We start from the raw sequence: 12,344 nt of genomic DNA on the forward strand, positions 1-12,344 counted from the left end.
CCCATTTCTTGATTGGATTATTTGTTCTTTGGGTGTTGAGTTTGCTAAGTTCTTTATAGATTCTGGACACTAGTCCTTTATCTGATATGTCGTTTGCAAATATCTTCTCCCATTCTGTCAGTTGTCTTTTGATTTTGTTAACTGTTTCCTTTGCTGTGCAAAAGCTTTTGATCTTGATGAAATCCCAGTAGTTCATTTTTTCCCTTGCTTCCCTTGCCTTTTGCGTTGTTCCTAGGAAGATGTTGCTGCGGCAGAGGTCGAAGAGGTTGCTGCCCGTGTTCTCCTCAAGGATTTTGATGGATTCCTTTCGTACATTGAGGTCCTTCATCCATTTTGAGTCTATTTTTGTGTGTGGTGTAAGGAAATGGTCCAATTTCATTTTTCTGCATGTGGCTGTCCAATTTTCCCAGCACCATTTATTGAAAAGGCTGTCTTTTTTCCATTGGACATTCTTTCCTGCTTTGTCGAAGATTAGTTGACCATAGATTTGAGGGTCTATTTCTGGGCTCTCTATTCTGTTCCATTGATCTATGTGTCTGTTTTTGTGCCAGTACCATGCTGTCTTGATGATGACAGCTTTGTAATAGAGCCTGAAGTCCGGAATTGTGATGCCACCAACGTTGGCTTTCTTTTTCAATGTCCCTTTGGCTATTCGAGGTCTTTTCTGGTTCCATATAAATTTTAGCATTATTTGTTCCATTTCTTTGAAAAAGATGGATGGTACTTTGATAGGAATTGCATTAAATGTGTAAATTGCTTTAGGTAGCATAGACATTTTCACAATATTTATTCTTCCAATCCAGGAGCATGGCACATTTTTCCATTTCTTTGTGTCTTCCTCAATTTCTTTCATGAGTACTTTATAGTTTTCTGAGTATAGATTCTGTGTCTCTTTGGTTAGGTTTATTCCTAGGTATCTTATGGTTTTGGATGCAATTGTAAATGGGATTGACTCCTTAATATCTCTTTCTTCTGTCTTGCTGTTGGTGTAGAGAAATGCAACTGATTTCTGTGCATTGATTTTATATCCTGACACTTTACTGAATTCCTGTATAAGTTCTAGCAGTTTTGGAGTGGAGTCTTTTGGGTTTTCCACATATAGTATCATATCATCTGCGAAGAGTGATAATTTGACTTCTTCTTTGCCGATTTGGATGCCTTTAATTTCCTTTTGTTGTCTGATTGCTGAGGCTAGGACCTCTAGTACGATGTTGAATAGCAGTGGTGATAATGGACATCCCTGCCGTGTTCCTGACCTTAGCGGAAAAGCTTTCAGTTTTTCTCCATTGAGAATGATATTTGCGGTGGGTTTTTCATAGATGGCTTTGATGATATTGAGGTATGCGCCCTCTATCCCTACACTTTGAAGAGTTTTGATCAGGAAGGGATGTTGTACTTTGTCAAATGCTTTTTCAGCATCTATTGAGAGTATCATATGGTTCTTGTTCTTACTTTTATTGATGTGTTGTATCACATTGACTGATTTGCGGATGTTGAACCAACCTTGCAGCCCTGGAATAAATCCCACTTGGTCGTGGTGAATAATCTTTTTAATGTACTGTTGAATCCTATTGGCTAGTATTTTGTTGAGTATTTTCGCATCTGTGTTCATCAAGGATATTGGTCTATAGCTCTCTTTTTTGGTGGGATCCTTGTCTGGTTTTGGGATCAAGGTAATGCTGGCCTCATAAAATGAGTTTGGAAGTTTTCCTTCCATTTCTATTTTTTGGAACAGTTTTAGGAGAATAGGAATTAGTTCTTCTTTAAATGTTTGGTAGAATTCCCCCGGGAAGCCGTCTGGCCCTGGGCTTTTGTTTGTTTGGAGATTTTTAATGACTGTTTCAATCTCCTTACTGGTTATGGGTCTGTTCAGGCTTTCTATTTCTTCATGGTTCAGTTGTGGTAGTTTATATGTTTCTAGGAATGCATCCATTTCTTCCAGATTGTCAAATTTATTGCCGTAGAGTTGCTCATAGTATGTTCTTATAATAGTTTGTATTTCTTTGGTGTTAGTTGTGATCTCTCCTCTTTCATTCATGATTTTATTTATTTGGGTCCTTTCTCTTTTCTTTTTGATAAGTCGGGCCAGGGGTTTATCAATTTTATTAATTCTTTCAAAGAACCAGCTCCTAGTTTCGTTGATTTGTTCTATTGTTTTTTTGGTTTCTATTTCATTGATTTCTGCTCTGATCTTTATGATTTCTCTTCTCCTGCTGGGCTTAGGGTTTCTTTCTTGTTCTTTCACAGCTCCTTTAGGTGTAGGGTTAGGTTGTGTACCTGAGACCTTTCTTGTTTCTTGAGAAAGGCTTGTACCGCTATATATTTTCCTCTCAGGACTGCCTTTGTTGTGTCCCACAGATTTTGAACCGTTGTATTTTCATTATCATTTGTTTCCATGATTTTTTTCAATTCTTCTTTAATTTCCCGGTTGACCCATTCATTCTTTAGAAGGATACTGTTTAGTCTCCATGTATTTGGGTTCTTTCCAAACTTCCTTTTGTGGTTGAGTTCTAGCTTTAGAGCATTGTGGTCTGAAAATATGCAGGGAATGATCCCAATCTTTTGATACCGGTTGAGTCCTGATTTAGGACCGAGGATGTGATCTATTCTGGAGAATGTTCCATGTGCACTAGAGAAGAATGTGTATTCTGTTGCTTTGGGATGAAATGTTCTGAATATATCTGTGATGTCCATCTGGTCCAGTGTGTCGTTTAAGGCCTTTATTTCCTTGCTGATCTTTTGCTTGGATGACCTGTCCATTTCAGTGAGGGGAGTGTTAAAGTCCCCTACTATTATTGTATTATTGTTGATGTGTTTCTTTGATTTTGTTATTAATTGGTTTATATAGTTGGCTGCTCCCACATTGGGGGCATAGATATTTAAAATTGTTAAATCTTCTTGTTGGACAGACCCTTTGAATATGATATAGTGTCCTTCCTCATCTCTTATTATTGTCTTTGGCTTAAAATCTAATTGATCTGATATAAGGATTGCCACTCCTGCTTTCTTCTGATGTCCATTAGCATGGTAAATTCTTTTCCACCCCCTCACTTTAAATCTGGAGGTGTCTTCGGGCTTAAAATGTGTTTCTTGGAGGCAACATATAGATGGGCTTTGTTTTTTTATCCATTCTGATACCCTGTGTCTTTTGACAGGGGCATTTAGCCCATTCACATTCAGGGTAACTATTGAGAGATATGAATTTAATGCCATTGTATTGCCTGTAAGGTGACTGTTACTGTATATGGTCTCTGTTCCTTTCTGATCTACCACTTGTAGGCTCTCTCTTTGCTTAGAGGACCCCTTTCAAGATTTCCTGTAGAGCTGGTTTGGTATTTGCAAATTCTTTCAGTTGTTGTTTGTCCTGGAAGCTTTTAATCTCTCCTTCTATTTTCAATGATAGCCTAGCTGGATATAGTATTCTTGGCTGCATGTTTTTCTCGTTTAGTGCTCTGAAAATATCATGCCAGCTCTTTCTGGCCTGCCAGGTCTCTGTGGATAAGTCAGCTGCCAATCTAATATTTTTTCCATTGTATGTTACAGACTTCTTTTCCCGGGATGCTTTCAGGATTTTCTCTTTGTCATTGAGACTTGTAAATTTTACTATTAGGTGACGGGGTGTGGGCCTATTCTTATTGATTTTGAGGGGCGTTCTCTGAACCTCCTGAATTTTGATGCTCGTTCCCTTTGCCATATTGGGGAAATTCTCCCCAATAATTCTCTCCAGTATACCTTCTGCTCCCCTCTCACTTTCTTCTTCTTCTGGAATCCCAATTATTCTAATGTTGTTTCGTCTTATGGTGTCACTTATCTCTCGAATTCTCCCCTCGTGGTCCAGTAGCTGTTTGTCCCTCTTTTGCTCAGCTTCTTTATTCTCTGTCATTTGGTCTTCTATATCACTAATTCTTTCTTCTGCCTCATTTATCCTAGCAGTTAGAGCCTCCATTTTTGATTGCACCTCATTAATAGCTTTTTTGATTTCACCTTGGTTAGATTTTAGTTCTTTTATTTCTCCAGAAAGGGCTTTTATATCTCTCGAGAGGGTTTCTCTAATATCTTCCATGCCTTTTTCGAGCCCGGCTAGAACCTTGAGAATTGTCATTCTGAACTCTAGATCTGACATATTACCGATGTCTGTATTGATTAGGTCCCTAGCCTTCGGTACTGCCTCTTGTTCTTTTTTTTGTGTTGAATTTTTATGTCTTGTCATTTTGTCCAGATAAGAGTAAATGAAGGGGCAAGTAAAATACTAAAAGGGTGGCAACAACCCCAGGAAAATATGCTTTAACCAAATTAGAAGAGATCCAAAATCGTGAGTGGGGAGAAAGGGGATAAAAAGAGGTTCAAAAAGGAAGAAAGAAAAAAAAAACAAAAAGAAAAGAAAAAAAAAAGAAAAGAAAAGAAAAGAATTTTTAAAAAAAGAAAACACCTAAGAAAAATGTAAAAAAGAAAAAATATATATATTAGATAAACTAGTAAAAAATCGTTAAAAAAGAAAAAGGTAACAGTTAAAAAAAAAAATTTTACCCGAAGGCGAGAAAAAAAAAAAAATGAAAAAGAAAAAATCAAATTAACTGCAAGACTAAAAAAAATCCCAGGAAAAAAGCCATGAGTTCCGTGTTTGGCTTTCTCCTCCTCTGGAATTCTGCTGCTCTCCTTGGTATTGAAACCGCACTCCTTGGTAGGTGAACTTGGTCTCGGCTGGATTTCTTGTTGATCTTCTGGGGGAGGGGCCTGGTGTAGTGATTCTCAAGTGTCTTTGCCCCAGGCGGAATTACACCGCCCTTACCCGGGGCCGGGGTGAGTAATCCGCTCGGGTTTGCTTTCAGGAGCTTTTGTTCCCTGAGCGCTTTCCGTATAGTTCCAGAGGACGGGAATACAAATGGCGGCCTCCTGGTCTCCGGCCCGGAGGAGCCGAGAGCCCAGGGCCCCACTCCTCAGTGCGCCCTCAGAGAACAGCGCCCAGTTACTCCCGTCTGCCTGACCTCCGGCCGCGCTCCGAGCTCACCGAGCCTGCGACCGGTTCAAGGTAACACCGAGCTGCGAGCTTACTGTCGGCTCTGTCTCTGTAGCCGGCTTTCCCGTTCCAATACCCGCAAGCTCTGCGACACTCAGACACCCCCGATCCTTCTGTGACCCTGCGGGACCTGAGGCCACGCTGACCCCGCGTGGGTTTCGCCCCGGTTTAGCCTCTGGAGCGATGTCCCTCAGCGGAACAGACTTTTAAAAGTCCTGATTTTGTGCGCCGTTGCTCCGCCACTTGCCGGGAGCCGGCCCCTCCCCCCGGGGTCTATCTTCCCGTCGCTTTGGATTCACTTCTCCGCCGGTCCTACCTTTCAGAAAGTGGTTGTTTTTCTGTTTCCAGAATTGCTGTTCTTCTTCTCTTCGATCTGCCGATGGATTTTCAGGTGTTTGCAATCTTTAGATAAGCTATCTAGCTGATCTCCGGCTAGCTGAAGCAGTCTCAGCTTGCTACTTCTCCGCCATCTTGACTCCTCCATCCCATTTCCTTTTTTTTACCTATTCAATGCTAACTTTTACAGAAATGGATTTAGCTATGAAGAGCCAGGAGATCTAGTAAAAACCCAGGTATTGCCAGAAAAGAAATGGACCAGTGGGAAAGGAGAGGAGAGTTTCTAAAAATGTGAAATTTATGTTTTTATTTTGTTTTTTTAGGGTAAAGAAATAGAAAACTTGCTTTCGGAAATTGGAAGCTTTTGTTATGATTAGCATTAGAAAGGAATTTGATAGAACATACTCCTTTATTTCAGCTAGTCAGAGTCATTATCTGTGGTAACCAAGAAGCCCTGAAAAGCCTACCACTCACTGAAGACTTCTGGGTGACACACATTTTCAAAAGCGAAGTGATTTGCCAGTAGGCACTGTGGCAAAAACAATTCTAACTGTAACGTTTAGCTAGTCAGAACTCAGCCTTCCAAAAGCCTATTTCATAAGGCATTTTAAAAAATGGTTTCTGATAAAAATCACTCATCCAATTCATCCACTATAATTATACTTTTACTAAGCAGAGTCTTCATGCATTCTAATAAATGCTGCATAACAATGACAACTTGTCCTAAGTCATATGGTATGAAATTTCCCAATTGCTTATAAAAGGTATCTAAGAAAAACTGGTGGGAAAAACTTCTTTTCGAATTTCAATCTTCCTACAAAGTCTAGTAGGATTATTGTACAAATTATTTTCTCACCAGCGAGACCCCAAGTCCTGGCCATTACGGCTTACCTGCTTTCTTTGTCCTTCATAGTGTAAAAGTTTTTTTCTGCCCAATCTCTGTACCCACCAACATTTGTCCCACATTTTCCTTAAGCTCTTCTTCCCAACTTAGCTCTTAACTCAGACAAAGGACCTTATGGGCATAACGTCTCATGATGGACATTGAAACTACCTCAAGCAATAATGACTGCCTGAGGAAGAGCTCCGGTGGCCCAGACCACCAAGCCAGTTTGAGCTAAACCCTGACTCACTTCTGCACAGATGGAACATGGAGTGACCTCTGGAATGACCTTCAATTACCTTTACTTCATTGTAATACTAAAATCTCTGCCCAAGATGGAGCATGAGCCTAATTTACATACCATATGATATATATCTCAAAAGTATATATATATATATCTTTAGGCATAGTTCTTTAAGGTTCAGGTATGACCTTATACCTATCTCTGCATACGATGACAAGGCTTTCCTATCTAAATATTCATCCTAACCTCAAATAAAAGGGACCCATTCATCCTTGCTCAGAGAGTTACAACTTATTTCCTGTGATCAACTTATTTAGTGCAAATAAAGTTTCCTTTGTGTGACAACTCACCTGGTGTAGTTTCTACCTGAGACTCACCAAGGAGTGAGCTCACGCTGGTTCAGTTACAATTTCTTGGCTCCCCCTTAGACAGTAATATCAGACAAAGGAAAGGCAGCCATACTCACTCATTGGGGGTGCCCTTCTGGCCACAAAAGTGACCCTTGCTGTCTGTAGGGTAGGCCACTCTCCTGGGGTCTCCATGTACCCAGGCTGCAGGAACAAGAAAGGACAAAAACTCTATCAGCGACAGCTGACTAAAGGCAGTCTGATTTGAGAAATTAGAATGCATGACTGCAACACACTAACCTCTCCCCTCAGTCACAGGAGATTATTGATTTTCTTCAAAGAGTAATTTCTTAATGAAAAGTAAAATAAAATATGGATGAATCAGTCAGAAAACACATTTCTCTTAATCTCTCAGGACTCATCTGGGTTGTAGCCAAAACCTGAGGTAATGCACTTAGAAAATGACATTTATTAGAATGTGAATTAGAGGGCACACTACAAATGCTTGGTTGGCTAGAAGTCACTTTTTTTCTAGGGCTTAAAACTAAATGACTTCATAGCAGAGCTAATAAATTTACAGTAAATATTATGATGTAATTCTTTTGGGTTATATATAAGTGAAAACCATTTAAAAATTCAACCGAATGAAACTGTAGTACCCAATTCACATTGACTAGTTCTTTATGACTTTATGTGCCATTATGAAAGGCAAACATCAGCAACTTTAGTGGCAATATATAATAAAGATTTTTTTCTGCATTTTGTCAGATAATCTCAACGCTTAGTATAAATAACAAGTGTTCTCAAACTTAAGGAAAACTGAAGGCTTGATTATGTTTTCTCAGAAAATGCTGGGCTTTATATCATATAAACTCATCACCTTTATTTTCCAAGAATTATGAACTTGACTGACAGCAAGAATATAGAATGACAGAAAGTAACAGGCATTAGCTAAATAGTACCATCTAATTCTAACTGAATGCTTCTAACTTTTTCAGTCTGATTTATGTAGTTCCTAAAAATCTAGAAAATGCACTAGCCATCTGAAAACACTTGCCTCTGCATATGGAAAACCTATCTCTCTTTCCTTTGCTTCCTTTAACAGTTGCCCAGCTATCTCCTTACTCACATTTATTGGATTTGACAGTTCATGTAATAATTCAATCACCCTCACGTCCATGGCCTATGTGACTCAGGAAGATAAAAAAAATCAATTCTGAATGAGAATTTTAATATGGAAGAGAAATTTTTCTCAATAATTTTTCTCATCCATCCAAGTCTTTCCTGTTACTATCTAAGTACCCAGAAAAGTCTTTGTTTCATTCTTTCTTCAATGTCATAGAGCCAAATAGGTTTCATCTTCTAATACAGTCTTATAAAATCTGATTCACTCAGGCAGTCCTCTGCTGCCTTATCTTCCTGTCTGTATTTCCCAGAACAAAGAGAGTCGACTGCAAAGAAAGCATTTAAATGTCATCTAAGCATTCAGTGGCCAATGTCTCTGGATGCTATTTCATTATACTCTGCTTTTATGTCTTTTTTTTTGAGTCACATTTTAACTAAAGCTAAGAGGTCCACTTTTACCTATTTCCTGCAATATTTTTCTTTTATCCTGAAATATTTTATTCCTTTCCTATACAAATATTAACTCAGAAATGGCACATAAGAATGTATTTAGATTGCTAGGTTGGCTTCTTAGTATACTTATGACACTGAACAAGTCATTTAATTGTTTTAGTTTTGGCTTTCTAATTTGTTGCTACAAAATGGGCACAATAATACCAAATCCTATAAGAATGTTGAGAATATGAAAGAAGATAATAAAGTATAATACCTAACATGGTGCTTTGCATGCAATATGGACTTGGTAACGTTAGTTCCTATTTTAGGTTTCCCAGACGTAAATCCTGGAGATAAGGACTTTGCTGTGGGTAGGTTAATTTAGGAGATAATTCTAGGAAGCGTAAGTGGGAAGGAAGCAAAGCCAATGAAAGGCATGTTCACAAGTCAGGTACTTTTGGGGACGTGGGGACTCCATCCTGCTGAGGACCTTCTGAGGAGCCACATAGAACATGCTTACTGAGGGGCATGGTGAAATAGCCTACCATAGCTGCAAGCAAACCCAGAAGAATGGAAGGGATGTGAGGGGCATTAGCAGAATCTGCCGTAGTTTCTTTCCCTTTTTCATCAATTAACCAAAGAATTTACTAAGTGGCCACTATGCATCCGGTACTAGAAGTCAATACCAATATAGTTTATATCAGACTTCAAGAAAACAGAAACGGAGCAACAAAATTTGCAGAAGCAGGTACCTGAGTGGCTCAGTTGGTTTAGCATCTGACTTGAATTCTGCTCAGGTCATGATCTAGGGTGGTGAGATTGAATCTCAAGTCGGGCTCCACCCTCAACAAGAAATCTGCTTGAGATTCTCTCTCTCCCCCTCTCCTTTTGCCCCTCCCTCATGCCCATGTGCTTTCATGCCCTCTCAAATAAATAAATAAAATCTTTAAAATTTACCGAAGCCATAGAGAAGAGCTGAACCTGTTGAAAAATGACTAGAACTTGGACCAGGTAGCCAGGAGCAGGGAAGAATTTATAGATTGAGGAAACAGTATAATGATAAGAGCTTCACTGTATTAATCACTTACAATGGGTCAAGTACTATGCTAATTGTATTGCATCCATTGTCTTATTTGAGTCTCGCAGTAATTCTATAAGGTAGATATTATTTTCACTCAGATTTTGTAGGGTAAAAAAAACAAAGCTGCAATAAAAAGATGGCAGGGAGGGGCAGAGAGAGAGAGAGAATCCTAAGCAGGCTCCATGCCCCGCATGTAAGCCCCACTGCACAACCCCAAGATCATGACCTGAGCCAACATCAAGAGTTGGACACATAACCTACTGAGCCACCCAAGTGCCCCTCAGAATTTTATTTACTTCTCAGGGTCATGGTTTTCAGTGGCATGAACAGGGCTTAAAGTGAGGCTTGTTGCTGTCTAAAGCTTAAGCTTTAACCGCCAGGCAGCTGTAATGCTGCCTGCTAGAGGATAAATTAGGAATGAGCTTGTTAGCAGTGGGAAACTACAGGGATATTGGCTAGATGAGGATCAGCAGGATGTTGGACACATATGGTAGGAAAGGAGATGTCACAGGTAATTTTGGAACTCTGTCACTTGAAAAGAAAAACTTTGTACTTCGCAGGAGAGGACAAGTATCTGGTTGGGAGGGAGCTGGTGCCTGGGGACAAAGGAGAAAGAGACAAAGATTTAATTGTCAAGGGAAGAATGCCCTTCTATGGTTCTGTAGTTTTAAATTGAGACAGGTGGCTGGGATATGAAGTCGCTGCTACACCTCTCTAGACAAGCTCTGGCACAGAAGCTGTGTTGCCGACCATCTGTGCTTGAGCTGGAACGTCAAATCTTTGCTACCAGTTGCAAAGACCAGTTCAACCAAGTCACCTCAGCCAAGGGTATCTGGTTTTATCTCCTCCATCAATTCCCCATCTTGTCACACCTTCACTGGAGGAATTGGACAGGGGGAAAAAAGGAGGAAATGGAGACATGCAGCAACAGCATTTTATCTGTGAACAAATCGGGACTGCCACATTTTACTCCCTTTCTTAGAATTTCTCTATTCATGGCACTTCTTGGAATCTGCTGTCCAATATGGTAGCCACTAGCCACTTGAGTCCACGGAACACTTAACTGTGGCTTATCTAAACCGAGACATGTTTGAAGTACAAAATACACATCAGATTTTAATGACAGTATGCAGAAAAAAAGAACTAAAATTTCAATAATTTTTATATTGATCATATCTGAACTCATAGTTATTGTTAAATACAATATATTATTAAAGTTAATTTTTCACTTATCTCTTTTTATTCTCTTAACAATGGCTATTGGAAAATTTGACATTACACGTGACTCACATTTTGTTGCTCCTGGATAGATCTACTCTTAAATTTTCCCCACGAATGTCAAGGATTTGTTATATACGCTGATTAATAGTGCCATTACATCACAGATTTGTTGGGGTACCTGGGTAGCTCATTCATCTGTGCTCAAATCTTGATTTCAGCTCAGGTCATGATCTTGGGGTCATAAGATTGAGCCCTGCATTAGGTTCTGTGCTTGGCAGGGAGTTTGCTTGAGATTCTCTCTTTCCCTCTCCTTCTACCCCTCCCCCAACTCACATGCTCTCTCTCTAGAAAATAATTTTTAAAATCTTTAAAAAAAAATAGTGCTGTAACTTCAGATTTGCAAGTCAGTCCTTCTCTAACCACATCATACCCCATGCATCCTTTTTATAATAAATATTTTGCCATGTTCCTTTTACAATTTTAAATAATACACATAACAAACTCACCCACATACATAATTTCTTTTAAAATATAAATATCATGGGGGTCTGGGTGGCTCAGTGGGTTAAGCCTCTGCCTTCGGCTAAGGTCATGATCTCAGGGTCCTGGGATCAAGCCCCGCATCGGGCTCTCTGCTCAGCAGGGAACCTGCTTCCCCCTCTCTCTGCCTACCTGTGATCTCTCTCTCTGTCAAATAAATAAAAAAAACCTTAAAAAAAATCAATATCATGTCCTCATGTAATGTAAATGAGAAATAGAAAATAGTTTATAAAGTATGCATATCAATATGCAAATGCTTAAGTGGCTAAACCAAAAGATAGTGAATGAAGCTAGTTGTACGCACCTATAGATAGAATCACTGAATGTAACAACTATAACTACAAGAATATGTAGGTGTACTTACTGTGTAAGAGACTTAAATAATACAAATGTGTCATTAACAATATGATTTTCTTAAGTGAATAAATCTTAGTGATTTCTAACAAAAAATTACACTCTTCAAATTCCCTTGGTATTCACTGAAACCATGCAAAAATAATGTTTGTAATTTTAAAACAGAAGTTCTAGATTCAATGACTTAAAAAATGAGTAGCCGTTTACATGAGGGACATGGGGAAGTCAGGCAGTAAGTGAGACAATTCTTGGTTGTATAGAACTATCCCAGATATTATAAAACATCTACCTTTCCTGCTCCCATCCACTAAATGCCAGTAGCACTCCCCCTCAAACACAATGACAATCACAAAGTCAACTCAGGGGCACCTGGGTGGCTCAGTGGGTTAAAGCCTCTGCCTTTGGCTCAGGTCATGATCTCAGGGTCCTGGGATCGAGCCCCGCATCAGGCTCTCTGCTCAGCAGGGAGCCTGCTTCCTCCTCTCTCTCTCTGCTTGCTTCTCTGCCTACTTGTGATCTCTGTCAAATAAATAAATAAAATCTTTAAAAAAAAATAAAAAGTCAACTCAAATTTTTTGAAAGACCTAGTCAGCGGTACTGCTTCAGTTGAGTTCCACTGGTTTATATGTTCATTCACACACTCAAATATATATATATATATATATATATAAAAAAACCATACATATGTATGTATATCCCAAATTATCTTTTTTGCTTCCATATTTTATGGGGGTGGATATATCATGGAGTTCTTTCTTATA

At 39.2% G+C, this 12,344-nt stretch overlaps 1 protein-coding gene across 2 annotated transcripts in view; it reads right to left on the reverse strand.

Moving 5' to 3' along the window:
• Positions 1 to 12,344, reverse strand: part of SLC44A5 (solute carrier family 44 member 5) — a 403,850-nt gene that overhangs the window by 101,550 nt on the left and 289,956 nt on the right. For both annotated transcript variants that reach the window (XM_059137458.1, XM_059137460.1), the window contains exon 6: positions 6,947 to 7,031. In XM_059137458.1, coding sequence (XP_058993441.1) covers positions 6,947 to 7,031 — 85 coding nt within the window. The remainder of the gene's footprint in view (positions 1 to 6,946; positions 7,032 to 12,344) is intronic.

The sequence above is a fragment of the Mustela lutreola genome, chromosome 10 (genome assembly GCF_030435805.1).
Source record: "Mustela lutreola isolate mMusLut2 chromosome 10, mMusLut2.pri, whole genome shotgun sequence".
Taxonomy (NCBI): Eukaryota; Metazoa; Chordata; class Mammalia; order Carnivora; family Mustelidae; genus Mustela; species Mustela lutreola.